Source organism: Oryzias latipes, chromosome 18, assembly GCF_053564925.1.
Source record: "Oryzias latipes strain Hd-rR chromosome 18, Olatipes_Hd-rR_3.1".
NCBI lineage: Eukaryota > Metazoa > Chordata > Actinopteri > Beloniformes > Adrianichthyidae > Oryzias > Oryzias latipes.
The window spans coordinates 10,725,001-10,743,703 of record NC_136254.1 but is presented as its reverse complement, the minus strand read 5'-3'; the positions used below and the strand labels follow the sequence as shown (position 1 = coordinate 10,743,703).

General features: G+C 40.0%; 2 protein-coding genes across 3 annotated transcripts; one reads left to right on the top strand and one right to left on the bottom strand.

Annotated features, from left to right (window-relative positions):
• Positions 1–430: 430 nt before the first annotated feature.
• LOC144987032 (uncharacterized) lies at positions 431–2,644 on the top strand. Its single transcript, XM_078935886.1, has 3 exons — positions 431–1,131; positions 1,336–1,453; positions 1,725–2,644. Exons 1-3 carry the CDS (start codon positions 542–544, stop codon positions 2,499–2,501), a joined length of 1,485 nt encoding a protein of 494 aa, XP_078792012.1. The 5' UTR covers positions 431–541; the 3' UTR covers positions 2,502–2,644.
• Positions 2,645–2,747: 103 nt separating this feature from the next.
• LOC111946278 (uncharacterized) lies at positions 2,748–5,833 on the bottom strand. 2 transcript variants are annotated; one of them, XM_023966331.2, is made up of 4 exons: positions 5,596–5,833; positions 4,671–4,865; positions 4,500–4,579; positions 2,748–4,022 (listed from the first exon to the last, which is right to left on the bottom strand). In XM_023966331.2, exons 1-4 carry the CDS (start codon positions 5,623–5,625, stop codon positions 3,053–3,055), a joined length of 1,275 nt encoding a protein of 424 aa, XP_023822099.1. In that variant the 5' UTR covers positions 5,626–5,833; the 3' UTR covers positions 2,748–3,052. The 2 variants fall into 2 exon arrangements, with proteins under 2 accessions (XP_023822099.1, XP_023822098.1); XM_023966330.2 differs by having other exon boundaries at positions 5,427–5,787.
• Between the last annotated feature and the right edge of the window lie 12,870 nt (positions 5,834–18,703).

Here is an 18,703-nt window from a genome sequence, read left to right as displayed (position 1 = left end):
TCCTGTGGCGTAGTCTGAAGTCCTTATTACACACCACATGTGCAAACCGACTCCCCTTCAGACTCCACCAGATATCTGGCATATCCTTACCTGGGAACAAGGACCCTCTTCAGCCGCAGGCACTTTAGTCTCCAAAGCCGACACCAGCTTGTACCAGCAACTAGATTTAAAATTGCTCACATCTCTTGGGGCATCGTCCTGTAAGATCTTAAAACCGTATCGAGACACCCGAGGGCCAGACGTCCTCACAATAGCTTACCACTATATGGGAAAGGAGGAAACAACTTTTGCATGTGCCTGTCGGACCCAGCGCCTCCCGCCTTGGCCCAGATCCCTACAGAACCGCCCCAGGATGGTTGATGGATAACACAGTCCCACATCAGTCATGATGTCGTTTATTAGAAAACAACCACTTTCCTCCAACAATAGGCTATATGCACACGGAGGTGATGACGTACTTCCGCTAAAATCTCAGCCTGCTAAGCCATTTCCGCTCGCGCTGAGGCGATTGTTTACAAAGCGATATAACAGCAACTACAATATGACTAGTAAGAAAACGTTCAAATTTCAGCGAACCATCTATAGTACAGCCGAGCATTGCTGTGTGCCTCGGTGTCAAGCTTCGAGCAAGTACAACAGTTTACTTAGTTTTCATACATTTCCATCTGACGCGGAAATCAGGCGAAAATGGCTTGTAGCTATCTGGAGGGACAAATTCACAGTTACTCCCCATACCCGAGTATGTAGGCGACATTTTAACAAGGATGATGTTCGTGAGCCCTTATCAGAGACGGGGAGGCGGCTATTAAACAAGGGAGCTGTCCCAGCACTGTTTGAGTGGAACAATTTCACCCTTCCCACTTCACGACCGGGGGTGTGGGAGAGGAGAGAGCGTCCGCCTCCGATGACGGAGGATGACGGCGACGCAGGCGAGAAAGCTGATATCCCTATGGACCACGACTACGCTTCGGCTTCAGATCCTGCAGTTGTTGATTTAGCCCTTGATGACAACATGTCTCTCAGAGATGAGATTCTCAAGCTGAGGGAACACGTCGAGAAGCTGACAATGAATCAGCGCTTTGGAATTCATCGTTTTGCTGCCTCAGACAAGGACATACGTTTTTTCACAAGGTAAGATATCAGATTGTTCTGTAGTAACGTTACTTTTGCAACAACAGATATAGTTGTGTGTGTGTGTGTGTGTGTGTGTGTGTGAGAGAGAGAGAGGGAGAGAGGAAGGCTAACAGAGTTGTATATTTGAAATGCTTCCAAGTAATATCATAGTATACACTGATATAATATTTAAATGATTATATCTGAATTGTATTTATTTAGATTTGCATCCTATGACCTGCTGATGAGATTCTGGGCCTTAATAGAACCATCACTGCCAAATATGGTCAGTGTGACACAAGCACAGAGAGGCACCTTTACAGAGCCAAGTTCCACTGTAGTAAGTAGTTATTTACATGGCCCATACAATAAAACTTAAAGGGATAGTTCACTTCAAAATTAAAATTCTGTCATCATATACTCACCCTCAAGTTGTTTCAAACCTGTATGAATTTCTTTCTTCTGCTGAACACAAAGGAAGATATTTTGAAGAAAGAAAGAAATTCACTGAGTATATGATTTTCATTTTGAAGTGAACTATCCCTTTAACAAAGATCAGGGCTAATAGAGGTTGAGAGAAACATAACGCAAATTGTTTTTCTTTTGAACAGACTCGTTTCCTGCAGCCCATTGATGAGATGTTATGTTGTTGTTATGTCATGTTTCTCAATTACCTGGCACTGGGTTCAAAACAGCGTGATCTTGCTGACCGGTATGGAGTCCACCAGTCCACAGTCAGTCGGATCATTACAACATGGAGCAACTTTCTGTACACTGTGCTAGGGTCTGTGAGGATCTGGATACCAGAGGAGAAAATAAGGGCACATCTGCCAGCTGAGTTTAAGGACTATGCAGACACTACAGTCATCCTGGACTGCACAGAGCTAAGGTGCCAGTGCCCTTCATCACCTCTTCTCCAAAGTGAAATGTTCTCAGCATACAAGTCCCACTGTACTCTCAAAGGGCTGCTTGGAGTGGCTCCTCATGGGGCGGTCACATTTATTTCTCAACTGTACGCTGGTTCCATCAGTGACAAACAGATCACGCGTGAGTCTGGAATTCTCTCCCTTTTGAGACCTGGAATGGCCATCATGGTCGACCGAGGTTTTCTGGTTGATGACCTTGTACCTTGCAAGATTTATAGGCCAGCATTTCTCTCTGGAAGATCCCAGATGTCTGTCTGTGAGGTCAGGGAGATCCAAGCAATTGCACGCCTCAGGGTGCATGTTGAGCACCTCATACGGCGTGTTAAGGAACACAAGTTCTTTGACACAGAGATTCCACTTCGGCTTTTTGGCAACATTAATCAGCTGTATACTGTTGCATGTCTTCTGACGAACTATGAAAACGGGCCTCTTGTAAAGGCTTGGGCAAAGAAGCCAGAGTAGCAGCAGTAGAAAAAAATACAAATTAATAACCTATGACCATTTGTATAACTACTTTCTTTAAATGTACCTTTGTAAATTACTTTGTATAAATTGAATTTTATAATTAATGTTATGTATGCACTGCTGTACATTGCACACACTCTTTGAATAAAGAACTACTGAATTATTTGCATGTTATATGTACTTTACCTCACCAATGCTTTTAAGCCATCTGTAATATAAGAATAATACTTTCATGCACAGTGAATTTACTGAATAACATTTATTTAGGGCTCCCAATTTACAAACAGTTATAAAATAATATTTTTAGGTAACCAATTATCAAAAAAATTAATCGGAAGAACATGTAACATGTAATTTAATAATAGATTAGTATTAATACAACAAGAAACATAGTAATACAATTAAGAAAAAATATAAAAACTTGAATCAATATATATGTACAAATATTTTGAAATGGATTGAACTAATAAGAGTTACTGCCAGTAAGAGAAATGGAGAAAAGAGAAATTAACAGCACTCTATAAAGAAGTGTGACAGGCAATCAGAATCTAATTATTTAGGGAAGCAAAGAGGTAACAATAAAAATAAAAAAAATCAATTTTTACTTTCATTGTTTTGGTGATTTCATTCTCTCTGGGAATCCTCTGAATAAACATGTCCTCCTGTGTGTAGACAACAAAGTCACACCAGTCTAAACCAGAAATCAACATCTGGCCCTGGATTTGCCAAAAGTAGGAATGAGATTTCCTTAATGTGTGTGTGCCCTCACTGATCTTAATATATGGGCAGTCAACATAGCTTGCAACATTGGGGCATTTAATTTCAACAAGGCCAAACACTGTCTGCCCCTTTGGATCGTACACAATGCCATCAGGTGATGACCCCATGCAGGGTGCATCAGGGTGGATAAGAAAGCCGCAGGGATAGTGGTTAACCTCCCTTACTCTGCAGTACTCCTCTACTGCTGCAGGTTGCATGTCAAGCCCCCTCCTCATGTCGGCAGTCTGATGGCTAGGTCTCAGAAGTCTTTTGGCAAGATTTTCAGCAGAGCTCTGTGCCCTGGTGTGACATACCTCTCTGAACTTGGAGGAGGTGATGCGGGGCCGCCTCAGTTGGAGCCACTCGATGCAGGAACTCTGCTCTTTTGTGCTGTTGGCAATTTTGTGTGCGTTCTCTAATGTTGTTTCCAGGGACATCATGTGGTGCTGCTGATGTTCAGTGCAGACAAAAGAGCAGGTAGCGGGTCCCAGCCTGTAACCCTGAAGTGGCAGCTGTGGGGGAGAAGGAGCATCTGTGTGGGGACAGGTTTTTGGAACTCTTTTTGCTGGCATATGATAGGATAACACACTTCCTTCTTGCACTTTTCCAAATGCAGAGTCAACCAGAGGAACATTAATGTCCATAGCCATAGTTGTTATCAGTGGAGCCACATCACTTGGAACATCATGGTAGACTTCATCCACCCTGAGTGTGGAAAGTTCAGGCAGAGCTGAACTGACACCCTTATACAAGTTGCTCCTATGGAAAAAACAAAATAATGGTTTTTTTTTATTTAATTTTTTAAAATGAGCCATAAAGTAAGTTACATATAAGTTGAATGAACAAAATAACAAAAAAAAAAGCTTTATTTATTTAAACATACAATGTATCATATGATGAGATTATTACTTTATCTGAGGTCTCACTGATTACTACAGAAAATGCATTACTACTATATTTGCACTTGGGAGCACTTTGACTCGGCGCAGTAATATCCACAGAAATATCCTTTTAGGAGTGATGATATTACTGCGCCGAGTCAAAGTGCTCCCAAGTGCAAATATAGTAGTGTTCCCAAGTGCTATTCTGCCATACATTATAGTTATCCAGAGCAATTAAGTGCACGCACAGAGACGAGAGAGGTATGCATCAACTCATCTTAGTTAAGGGAATAACATAGTTTAATATGAAAAAACAGTGGAGTGTCCCTTTAATGATAATAAAAATAATACTAACCTAATGCCTTCCATCAGTTTTCGTTCCTTGGGTCTGGCTGAAAGAATCACCATGTCATTTACAAGACCAGGTTTAACACCCTGCATTTGAACAAAAAAGGTTTTCAATAAACACAAACATCCATAAATAGAAAATTAAGTAGAAAAGTACCCTGTTAAAAACATTAGTTACCATGGATCTTGGCTTATGCCACTTCTGTTCAGTCTCTGTGCAGCTGTGTGTTGGGGGAACAGAGGTCATGCTAAGCTGGCAATAATGTGCAGTCTGGTACAACAGTGCTGCCACATGATTACACACAGCTGTACCTGCCACACAGGTACACTGGCAGCTTTGTAGCTGCACAGGACGGGCATCCCCAAGCACAATCTGAAAATACACAAATCTGTTATAATAGAATAAAAGTGCAGTTTTTTAAAAAGAGAATACATGAGTACAGTGAGAATGTTTAACAAAACAAACAAATTTGAACCATCGACATATAATTATTAACTACTAAAACAATTAATAACTACTAAACAATTTGTATGAGCTAAAATTGTAGCCACAATATTATTTATATTATTATTTATCTCACTTTACTCATCATCCCCAACAGTGGACACAGAACGTGTGTCAATGCAGTGACAAAACGGAACTCAGTTTCTGTGAATCCCAGTGATTAGCGTACATATTTAAATATCGATAAATATTCCAACACACCAGTGTTATTTATGGTATGGTAAATGAAATTTGTCTTTAAAATAACCTTTAGCATTATTAGATGCAATGATTCACAGAAACTTTGATCTGCCAAACGTAACCTGTCTCATGAACCATGAACCATGAACCAATCTGCGCTGAACCTGCAGTATAACTTTCTCTTACGCTTAAGCTGTGAGGCTTTTGGCTTTTCCTCATAGATCTGTAGCACTCAGCCCTAATCGTTACCTCTCCTGTGCTTGAATCCTTGTTTGAAACTGACATTGACAAAGGCGTTAGGAAAATTGGCTGTGATTGACACATAATAGTAAACATAGCCTACGCTGCACCTGCTGCGCTAGCACTAGATAGCATGCATGCTATGGGCATGTAAACACAGAACACGTCCAGATCTTACCTTCAAAATTGTGGATGTAGCTTGACACATACAATTTGAAGCCCTTCTCTTTCTTGGTTGTCGAAGTGTGACATAACTTTTGTATGATTCGACTCACGTCGTTGACCGTTACCTTTGGGACATCTTGAAGGGACCGAGTGAAAAATGCCATAGTTGTTATTGACGCTATATGCGCCGTCGACGCCGGATGTAACCTGGCTGGCCGACTTGGAATGCGGAAGTGAGTGTGCATATAGCCTATTTGCACTGTAGAGGAAAACCAGCATGCATACTGTCAGGATTATGAAAAATCGGCTGACATAGGATCTGAGGAGTGGTGGAGATGGTCTGTGTGACACACCGTCTGACCTTCTTGCAGGCAGAGAGGAGCTCTGCGGAAAAAGGGTCCAATTCGGGACACGCTGACAAAAACAGCAAGCCCCAGACGAGTGGCACGCGTGAACCAGCTGATCACATAGTCCTTCCAAAAAGGTGTCTGGCACTCATCCAGCAGACGTGTCACCAACCTCACCCTCAACGCCGACTTCCTGGCACCCAGCTTCAAACCACCTTTCTGGACTGCCCTAGACAAGGTCTGTCTGGAGATCTGGTTGGCCCTGGACCCCCAAATAAACCCAGACACCAGTTCACAGATGAGAGTTTAAAAAGTAGCTGGCAAATCCAAAACAGATAAAAAAAATAATTAATGCAGGAGAAAAAAAGGAATTCAAAACCACTACTTCAATTTAAGAGTTCTCATCTTCCACAGTGACAAAGTTTTACCAAGTTGATATAATTTATCTGTCCAGGTTCTATTAGTGGCCACTTGAGGATCCCTAGCCAATCAGACACCCAACAATTTAACTTCGTCCTTGGCTTCTTTAAAGCCCCACCGGTTCTTCATCCCGACTTTGCTGCCCAAAAACAGCAACTCAGACTTCCCAACGTTAACCATTGTCCCTGACGCTCTACAAAAAGTCTGTAAATGTCCTAATGCCCCGTCTAGACTAGCCTTATTACTAAGCACAAGACTAGTGTCGTCTGCCTATAAAAATATGCTGGCGTCTCTTCCAGCAGGTGTAACCACTCCCCGCAAACCCACAACTGTATCAATCATGCTTGCCAAGGGCTCTAAAGCATCAGTGTGACACGAGGCTAAAAAGCACTGCAGACATTGGGCAACCTTGTCTGATCGACCTACCAATACTGAAAAGACCCGTCTGTGAGCCATTGTACTGCACTTGACTCATCGCTGAACTGTAAAGAATTCTCAACCTAGCAATAAAAAGTGCCCCAAACCCAAACTGCTCCAACACTCTCCATAAGTTAATGTGCTCAATGCTATCAAAAGCCTTACTAAAATCAACATTCAAAAGAAAACCACCCAAACTCTCCATGTGTTTCACCTTGAGCTTCAGTGGGAGAATAGTGTCCAACATATCTTTCCCAGCCACCCCATACGCTTGTGTCAAATTTGAAATGGAGGGGACCACCTCCTTCAATCTTCCCTCAAATACTGATTCTCAAATACCAGTATCTTATAAAACACATTCAGCTCGATCACCTTTATTTTTATATAACAACTTTTTTGTCCCCTGACAGAGGGGGATACGTGTGCCTGGGAAAAATGCTAAACAGCATGGCAGACAATGGGCATCCCTGCCTGCTTGATCTACCTACATTGAACACACCTGTCGAAAGCCCATTACATTGGACACTACGGACACTGTATTACACAGCAGTGTCATACAGTGCCCTTATCTTAAAAATAAAAGGTGCTCCAAAACCAAATCGTTTTAAAACCCTCCACAAAAATCCGTGCTCAACTCTATTTTTGAATATAGATTTCAGTAAGGCCTTTGATAAACCACCCAGCCGTTCCATGTGATCCACAGTGCACATAAGGGATAAAATCGTGTCCGAATGGTTTTGCCCTGCACCCCATATGCTTGTGTAGACCAAGATCGAGGGGAGTACCTCCTTCAGTCTACTTGCCAAACTGACGTTAACATCTTATGTTTAAAAGCGTGATCGGTCTGTAATTTTCTAAGTCTGCACCATATCCTTTATTTTTTAAAAGTAATTTGATAGTGCCCAGACAAAATGAGACTGATGGCATACGACCTAGAAAGAACGAGCTGAACAGCTTAAACAGAAGAGGCAGCAGGGGCCTGTTTCAGAAAGAAGGTTAAGTGTAAACTCTGAGTGCGTTAACCCTGAAATCAGGGAAACCCTGGGTTTTCAGTTTCAGAATGGGAGGTTTGTTAAACCAGAGAAAGCAGAGTAAGTCAAACCCGTTTCTGAAAGAGAGGTAACTTATACTCGGAGTCAGTGTCCATGGTTACTTACGCTGTGAACCTAACCTGGTCGGGAGTAGGTTTTATTCTCTAAACTCAAGGTTTCTGCCGGTCCCCTCCCCTTTTTAAAGACGAAGCGGTAATTGTCGCTTTAACCTTCATTGCCCACATTTCCATCACACAGAGACAAGTGACAAGAATGGCTTGTCCTTTTTTGGAGGACCCAATAGACAAGGAGGCTGAATTAATTCGTAGAGAATTACATTTACGTCGTGCGAGGATTTTGAGACCTAGACTTGATTTTCTGTCATTTACCCATATGTTTTTGTTTGAGCGATACCGTTTTTCGTTGCAGTCAATTATATACAATGAAAACAACATTAGATATGTATTGCTATGTAGATGTTTCATATGTCAAATATTGTCAACAAAGCCTACATCTATGACATGCTCAAATTTGACCTGATTGAATTATGTTTTTATACTTCATTTTTAGCTGCTGCCATGTTCTTTTAATTCCTGCAGGATTGCATCTACATGAAAATGAAATCAGGGACATTGAATTAGATTAATGTAACAATTACTTTTTGGAAACACAATTTGCTAGCACTGCTTACTTTCTTAATCCCATATAAACCTATAACACTTGATCAATACAAGGGTAGACAAAAGCTCACTTTTAGAAACACAATTGTGTAGCAACCCATGCAGTGTCTCATGTTCATGCATTTACTACTGCAGTTACGTAAGTGGGACTGTTGGGGGCATGTGTTCTGCTGTTCTGCTAAAGAGACCTGTGGAGTGAACAGACGTGTGTGTCTGAGCGCCATAATTTCATTCACATCTACCGACACCGAACCCTATGAGGCCGGCTACAATTGCATGTATTAATATTAAACTGACCAACGTTTGCAAGAGGGGAAGGTTAACAAAAAAGTCCTCTAAACATTACCGACGTTAAATGCATTTTCCCCCCCCAGATTGGTTCTGTACACTATGCAGCATTTCATGCAATTACACCAGGAATAACACTTCAAAAGTACACCTAAACATCACCATTTTCTATTTCACACCTTACGCTATTTAAAAAGTTATTACAGCCAATATTTTATAACAATGATTTAAATGCAAACTTACGCATTAACTTGAGCAGCTATGTTTTCCCACGCTAACTGTCTGTTTTGCAGATGCATCGGTGTTGCTTTTCTTCTGGAATATGTGCTCATATTCACTGTAACTCTGCAGCAGCACGTCAAGTTAAGCTGGCGAAAAATATGCAGACCTCTTTTTTTCACGGTTGCCATGGGGACTCGTGATATCTGCGCTCCATTGATAATGGCTTCTTATAGTCGCGGTGCGCACGCTTAACTCAGAATCAGTCCACTCAGAATTGATTGACCTAACTCTGAGTTTTCTGTTTCAGAGAAGCTGATCAGAGTTGTTAATCTCTCGATTGACCAACTCAGAGTTCAAGTTTAACCTCAGAGTTGGTTGAACCTCCTTTCTGAAACAGGCCCCAGGTCTTCCTAAAAACGTGTAGAACTAAACCGTCAGACCATCCGCCCTTGAAAATGTATTTTTGTTTTGCCTTATAATTGCCATCCTGATTTCCTCCAACGTAACGTCAGCATCACATGCATTTTTATCCTTCTCGCACACCTTGGCAGATATAGTTTTCACACAGGTCTCAACAGCATTGTCATCACAACCACTCCTGTTAAAAAGATCTTTATAAAACACTTCAACTGTTTTAGAAAGGTCTGGATTACTTGAAGATCTACTACCCAGTGGTAACAGGTTGCATGTTTTGTTTGCCACCTGTGAGCAGCTGATGTACCATTACGGTTTATTCTTTAATTTATTCTTCACAGGAACTGTTTCCTGTGGTGGTTTACAGTCTGCCATATTGTCTGACTTTGGTTCAGCTACTGGCAAGGTAGAAATGCAAATGCTAGGTTTAATTGGAATAGTTTTGTCTGGACCTTGGATGTCAACATTTTATACTGCTCAAACTGTGAGCCATGTTGATGGGATTGAGACTGTGAGGAATTTAACTGAAACCATTAAGACTGTGAAGGTTCCTTTGGAAACATTGGTCTTGAAAAAGGACGTCTTTGGTGAGGAACTACAGGGTTTGTCAGTGCAGAAGCTCCATGTGGAGCCAGCTGATGGGTCTCTCTTTGCCACCATGATGAATGCATGTCTGGCACAGATTGTGGTAGTACTGGAAAGGCAGTCCAGTCGTTATTCAAATTCAAATTCAACTTTATTTATATAGCGCTTTTCATGCTTCATAGCATCTCAAAGTGCTTACCAAAGGAAAAAATAAAAAATGAAATAAAATATAAAACAAATAAGATAAAAAAATATATATTTTAGTTAAAATAATAAACAAAGTAAAAAGAATGTAATAATAATAAAAATAAAAATAAATGCAAATAATAATAAAATAAATGAATTAATAAAAACACACAAAAACCCAACACATACACATCCCTCCTTTAAAATAAAAACAAATAAAATTAGCTGTTAAAATTTTATAAAATCAAATAAAAACATGTGGACAAGTAAAAACTATGTAAAAGCTTTACTAAAAAGATGTGTCTTAAGTTTTTTCTTAAAAACCTCCACAGTTATTTCAGTCTGGACCTTACTGACGTTCTCAGGAAAGAAACTGAGTCAGCTTGTTGCCACAACATTGATGCTGAGGCAGTAATGGGCATGTTCTCTGGTGCCAAAAGCCGTGCTCCAAATGCTAAACTTTTATTTCGTCTAAGATAAGGGCTACAAAGAACAGAACTTGCGACTGTCTTGACAACCTTGTTGTTGAGAAAAAGGAAAAGTTATTGAAAGCTTCAATTTCTCTCACACTAAAACAGCGCGGTGTAAGTCGAAAGAAATGCTTAGAAATCAGGGACTCAATTATGCGCAGGATTGCTGTGAAGCCCCCCCAAAAAAAGGATGCCTTTGATAGAAAAAAGTTGGAGAAAGCACTAAAGAATCCAAAATTTGATCTTTCCAAAGACTTTCCCCATGTTGAAGAAGCTATTCTTCAAGGTGTAAGGGACATTCTTTCAGGAAAGGTGGTTGATCGTCTGATTTGCCATATCTGGTCCGATGAAGAAACCGTATCAAAAACTGTGTACTTTGTTAAAATTCTAAAACTAAAAAAGAAGGCTGGTGGAACACGTGATTGGCTATTGGGTAGAAAATGAAACTTCTGCGGATGCCGTGGATTTTGACATTTCTGTACATGCACATGCTGCTGACTTTTTGTGTGAAGATTTAGTTTTCTCTTGAAAAAATAAGTCACTCCTGTGTTGGCTGCCTTTTTACCCATCTACGAAACCCACCTACGACCTGACTCGAACTGAATCTTGCACCACACACACTTCAAGGGACTTGATCCCATTGCAACCACACAAACATTTTCAAGGGACCTCCAGATCTCGCCTGCACTACAACCTATCCATGACCGTACCCTCAGACCACTGACAAGACACCCCCCCCCCCCCACTCCACTGTTCTTCTCTCTCCTTTTTCTTCTTTTGTTTTCTACAGGCCTAACCCTAACCGGAAACCTAAGCTTAGTCCTCTTACCAGAAGCTGCGGAAAGTGTGGTGAATATACGTATAGTATCTACTTCTTCGTAATTAAATCATTTTTGCTTATGTTTGGTCCAGTGCGATTCATGTATTGTTCGTCTTGATTCCAGATTCTGTGCTCCTGTACTTGATTTAGCTCAAGCTGAAGATAACATCCCTTTCTCTTATTCCCTCCTGTCCTTTTACGTCTGGTCTAACACAAAGATTTTCAAATTTGATTGAAATGAAAAACGTTTGTCCTAGATTACAAAAGGGGTTTATTCAGACTTACCTCTGGTTTGTCAGAAGATTTGTAACCCCTGTTAAAGTAAAATATGTCCAACACAAGAGGCCTTCAGCTCTCATCTGTTTACCCAACTGTTGGACAGGGCAAGTTGAAAAAACAGAAGAAAAGTTATGATTATGTGAGCATATGGAAATAAATATAGATTTGACAGAAGATTTGTTATTTGTTTCTTGTAGTTCTTTTCATTAGCTTTGCAATAATGCCTCCACATCCTTCAGCACCAGGCTAGTGTCGTCTGCATATGTAAAGATCTTGGTTTCCCTCCCAGCAGGCGTGACCACACCCCGAAGACTGCTATTAGCATTTATCATGCCTGCCAGGGGTTCCACCGCAATACTAAACAACATTGCAGACAAGGGGCATCCCTGTCTGATCTATCGATTTTGAAGACACCTGTTGAAAACCCATTACATTGCACTCTACTCACAGCAGTGTCATAATTTTAGAAATAAACGGTGCCCCAAGGCCAAAACGTTCTAACACCCTCCACAAAAACCCGTGCTCCACCCTATCAAAAGCTTTACTGAAATCTATATTCAAGAAGAACCCACCCAGCCGTTCCATGTGATCCACCGTGCACATAAGGGATAAAATCGTGTTCGATATTGTCCTGCCTGGAACCCCATATGCTTGTGAAGACACGAGGATGGAGGGGAGTACCTCCTTCAGTCTGCTTGCTAACACCGACGTCAGGATCTTGTAATCTATATTTAAGAGTGTTATTGGTCTGTAATTTTCTAAGTCGGCCTTATCACCTTTATTTTTAAATAACAACGTAATATTGCCCAAACAAAAAGAGGGTGATGGTAGTTGTCCTAGAAAGAATGAACTGAACAATCTAAACAGCAGAGGCAAGAGGCCATCCAGAAAGCACTTGTAAAACTCAGCCGTTAGATAATCAGCCTCGGGAGATTTATTCTTTTTCTGTCTTAAAATCGCCTCCCTAATTTCATCTAATATAATGTCCGCATCACATGCTCTTCTATCCTCTTCCCCCTACCTTAGTGGATATACTTTCTACACAGGCCTCAACAGCATGTCCATCTCAGCCACTTCTGCTAAAGAGACACTTATAGAACATTTCAACGGTGTCCAGAATTTCATCCAGCTCAGTACAAATATTCCCGTCAGCATCATACAGTGACCTGATCACAGTCTTTTCCTGCCTCTTCTTTTCCAAGTCCAGGAAGAAGGCAGAAGACCTCTCTCCTTCTACAAAATCTCTCACCCTGGCCCTTAATGCTGCCGCCCTGCACCTCTCTACCTGAAACTGCTACAGCCGCTCCGGTGCAGCCGAATAGACCATGGCATCTCTATCAGGGTCTCGCCAACAGAGATGCCTCCCTCTCCAGAACTGCTCTGACATCACGTTTTGCCTCCTGAGCCTTCCACGTCCTCTTTTTACAATAAGCCATGGTCGATTTCTGGATTCTGTCCTTCAGTTCATCCCTCCAAGAGAAAATGTCCTCTGTTACATTATTATAGGGAACAAGTGGATGATCCAAAGATCTTATCCTTCTCTGGTAACCCTCCTCACACAAGACACTGTTGTTTAAAATCTATGTACCACCACCATTTCTAGTTCCAACCCTGTCAAGGACAACCTCCACCCAGGAGTGATCACTCCACATATTTGGTCGATTAGAGACGCTGTTCACTATTCGAGTCACTAAACCCGCCGAAAAAATATGGTCAATCCTGGATAGTTTCAATACCCCTTTCACCAACTGCCTCCCTCTTTCCAGGGTTCAACATTCTCCAGACGTCAATGATGTTGTAGTCTGATGTTGGGCGACAGGAACTCTTCTCCATTAAGACAGTTTAAAAAATATTCCTGACTGACAGATCCGCTGGTGACACGACCGTGTAAAAATCACCCATCAGGAGTGAATCATCAGTCAGAAACGGCCGGAGGAAGCGGGAAAAAAAATTCTCCTTTCCATCTGATCATTCGAGGCGTACACATTGTACAACCGCATCATCTTTCTCGCCCGTTCAAAATGAATAATTAATAGCCGGCCTGCAGGATCTACCTCCCGAAGGGTCACCAAGTCAAAGACTGCAGAGCTACATCATCGCCACCCCCGTCGACGTTCCTCTCCTGTTCCTGTGGTGGAGCCGGATGCACTCCAAGGGGCCCTCTTCCTCGACCCAGCTGATCCGGACATGTGGCTGTAGAAGGCCTATTGCCAGGAGGAGGAGAGGACAGACTCGGCTGACTGGTTCCAGTGTCCCACCTCCGTTTTTGACGGGAGTCGTCTGGCTGTAAGAGGGGGCCACCGTCGTCGCCGCTGCCCTTCTCGACTACCCGTCTTGGTTCCGGAGGTGGACCTGGAAGCACCCCAACCCGGTCCTGCGTCCAGGAGGGTGCCGGACCCACCACGACCCATTACTATCCAGTTTCAGGTCTCACTTCTCCATGAGCCAATATAGCTCTCTTACTAGCTATTTCAGAATTGACAAAGCCTTTTGGATAAGAGCTGACATGTCTTCAACTTTAAAAACCAAGTCCAGATGACAACCTTTAAACCCACTACTATGATGGAATCAACCTTAATGAGTCTTCATAGACTAGAAAAATGTTGCAATTAGAAGTTGTAGATTTTAAACGGCGTCCACGTGGCGAGCTCACAAATGTGACATTCTGTATCTTGTAGCTACTGATCTGTCTACAGTAGCTTGCTATTGATGCCCGAGAAGTTACGAGACGATTGGTAAAGATCCCAACAATGACTCGTCATTTGTATCCATTTACCTAGCATTGAAGATCAGTATTCCACACTAGAGGGAAAAAAAATAATCGTCTGGCCTCGGCAGCATGTCTGCGTGTCTCCCACAAAAGACAAATTTGGTCAAGAAATGCAGACACCACGACCACCAGATGAGCATTTAAGGATTTATTAAAATGATTAAAACGTATTTTGTTTCTAGCATCACTGGCTGTGAACATGTTTTCTTTGTTCTCTCCATGTGCTTTTGTGATGCTTACACGTTCACCAGTCATATCCGATCTTTGCCACATGAGAAGAAAAATTCGGAATTGGGTCACTTGAACCATGCAGTGTAAATGCAGCTTTAGAGACCAGTGACCGTTTGCTTGGCGTAGAAAGTGTAAGCTTGGGGGCAGAGCTGGCAGCACAGACTCTAAATGGAAGGGGCTGTTCTCACTAATCTAGATCAGTTCGTGAGAACTCAGGGTTGGGGTGGCCGGTGCTCGGTTTTTAGAGGAATACTCAGAAATGTGTGAACAGATCAAAAATACTGCTTTGAGGTTGTTTACAGTGAGACATGAAATTTATAATACGATTAAGATCAAAAAGTTGATTTTACATGATATAAGCCCTTTAATAAAGAGCTCTACTGATTGTAAATACTTGAGTAGATGTTTAATGTTTCGTCACATGTGTTATGTTGATCCAATTTTTATACAATTCTGTACACAATAACATTCTTTTGTGTCTTTATTACAACAAAGTATGAGCTCATAATGTTCTACACTTGCTGGCCTAAATAACAGTCACATTTTAGGAAGCCATAAAGCCACCCTGAACATCACAATTTCTCAATCATCTTAGGATCTTTAGTAGTGCAGTAATCAGATTTTTTTTTAAATCTTAAGAATTTCTAGTTGTAATCTAGAAGAGACAGATAAATGTGTAGAATGGAATTCAAGCGTTTTAAAAGAACACTGGCTCCAGATACATTTAAAGGTGTTTTGTTGTTGCCTTTTTTTTCCAATCAAGAACATGAAAATTAATAATGTATATAAATGTTTCAGTATAACAAAGAATTGGATAATAAATTTGCTCCAATTCAAACAGAAGTAACTTCCTAGAGCTAGAGCTTCATTTCCAAAAAGGCAATACCAATGACTTTCCACATAACTATGAACAGAAAGTGCAACACTGAAACAAGCTGATTATATTCTGAAGAGAAAACGAAGAATGAGAAACAGCTGAAGCAATTCCTGACCAGCAGAAGAACAGTCATATGCTACAGCTGCTTTGAAACAGGAACTAAACATGAAAAACTCCTGCTGAATCAGGAACCCTGTAATACTTCCAAAATTCTAAAAAGTTAAAAAACTTTCAAGAAAATGGCTAAAAGAAAAAGAGAGAAATTGGCTAATGTGGTGAGAAAGTGTACAACCAAGAGTTATAGATTCAAAGAAATTCCACTCACTGAGACCTGTTTTTCTTAAACCAAGATTGATTTCGTATGTCACTGTAAGCTGTGCAAATGACCCTAAATCTGTACTAATAAGATTTGTTTTCTTGAAAGACAGAAAATCAACATTTTTTCTCTAAACACAAGTTCTTTTTCTTTCTTAAGATTGCTTTCTTGATAAATTTAATGAAAACGCTATTGTCATCTTTTCACAATCCACTTAAGCTTTCTATTTTAATCGTATCAGAGCTTGTGGTGGTGGGGGTTTAACGTGTTTCTTTCCATGTCAGACAATAAAAACGTTTTAGTAAAACTAGAGAATAATACACAAATTAAAAAGACTTTTGATTTAAACATTATTTTTTCTTCATATACTAACAAATGAAAGCACAGGCTCCTGGTGATACTCATAATGTGCATTATAAAGTACACTGAGCTTTCCTATATTTGTATATGCATATTTGATTTGATTTATTTCAAGCATTCTAGTCAAAGCAATAAAGAATTTACACATATTTATCAAACTCATTACAGAAATCATGAAATGCATAGATTAAAAAGACAGAAAATAAAACAAAACAAAAACGTCACTTAAATCACATTTGCTTAATTAAATACAGTGATCATTATCTAAAGTTAGGTAGAGCTTGATTTGTTTGAAAAGGAGTGGGAAGAAGCAATCTTATATAGTCCCACCCCTACTGAGTTCATTCATTTGATAGTTTTACAGTTTTTGTAATCCAGTTCTGATCAGATAGATTCTCTTCAAGTAACAAAATCCAGTGCCTAGTAATGATTGATGATCATCAGAAAACATTCATTCATGATTTCAGTAAACAGTAACGGTACCGGTATGTAATAATCATTGATTATTAGAACACATAATCACATTAAACCAGTAATTATTGCTACACATTGCAGATCAAGTAAAGAAAATCAATAGCTTATTGGTTGTGATTCAAACCCTTCAGTAATCATTAATGGACATTACAATGTAATACTCATATGTTGTAATTAACCCTTGTGCTATCCTAGGCACTTTAACATTGGGAGTTGGATCATCTAGGCTCACTAGACAGTGCGTTAAACCTTTTTCCTTCAATGATTTGTGATCTTCACTGGTGTCCATGGATTACATGAAATCTTTCCGCCTTCACCAAACTTTGTCATGGTAGGGAGAACACTTCAATGTAAGGGTGGGGTCATCAAAGATAGCACAAGGGTTAAAAGAGCTTTGATTATTTGACCACAATCAAGTTCACACATTGTATTTGGAATTATTCAAACACCTGTTGATCCTTAAATCCTCTTATCTTCATATCCTGAAATAAGAGTTTCTTTATACATTTTCTTGAATATTTGAACATTTTTTTAGCTCATTACTTAAACCGTTCCAAAGTTTAGTGCCACACACCGACACACTTTTCTTTGTGGTTCTTATCAATTTGACCTTGAATTTCCAATATCCCCTCAGTTTGTAGCCTCCTTCATCTTCTAAGAACTGTTTTTGGATATTGAATGGTAACGATTTCCCACTGGCTCTGTATAAAACTTGCGCACTGTAAAAATCCACAGGTCATACAGTTTTAAAAGTCTACATTGATAAAATAGATTGTTTGTATGATCAAGATATCCACCTTTATGTACAATTCTGACGGCTCGTTTTTGAAGTAAAAAGAGAGGATGTAGTGAGCTCTTATAATTATTCCCCAAAATTTCTATACCGTAGTTGAAATATGGTAGTATTAAGGAGCAGTACAATAACAATGTACTGTTGTATCCTTATATATGTTTAGATTTATTTATGATTGAAATACTTTTTGAGACTTTAGTTTGTATGTGTCTGATGTGTGGCTTCCAACTTAGTTTGTCATTGATAAAAAACCCTAAGAATTTGATTTCTGTAACACTTTCGATTAAGACATTATTTACTTCAATTGAGAGCTCTTTATTGGTGTTGTAGTTTCCAAAATACATCACTTTGGTTTTATCTAGGTTCAAAGATAATTTGTTGTAATCTATCCATAATTTTATTTTGTTTAACTCTGTGTTTACCACATTGATAAGTTCCCTATGATTGTCTGTAGAATAGAATATATTTGTGTCATCAGCAAATAATGAGTTTCATAAGCTTTGAAACACTGAATATATCATTTATGTAAATATTGAATAGCAGTGGGCCCAGGATTGATCCTAGTGGGACACCACAACTTATCTCTTTGGTTTCTGATGTATATTCATCAATCTTGACAAATTGTTTTCTTTCCGTTAAATAGCTTTTGACCCAAGTTAGTGCTAGTTCTCTTATCCCATACAATTCCAGTTTGTCACGTAGGATGTCATGATTAAGAGTATCAAATGCTTTTTTTAAGTCAATGAAAATTCCAGCTGCATATTTCTTTTGGTCCAGAGCATTTGTGATTTCCTCCACAGCATCAATGATAGCCAATGAGGTAAGTTAAATATGTATGTTAGAGGCTTAGAGACACTATTATTGACCTTTTTCAGCACCTTCATATCTATATCCTCACAATCTTTTGAGTTTTTACTCTTGAATTTATTCACAATTGATATCAGCTCATTTTCATTCAAATCAGAGAGAAATATTGAGTGTGGCATCCTTTCGATGGGTGGATTATTGTCTTTGCTAGTTTTGAATTTTGGAATTCTGCTGCCAACTCTGGACCCACGTTTACAAAATAGTTATTGAATACGTTTGCTGCTACATTGATGTCATAGCTTTGACCTTTCTCATCTGTAAAGTAATCTGCAAA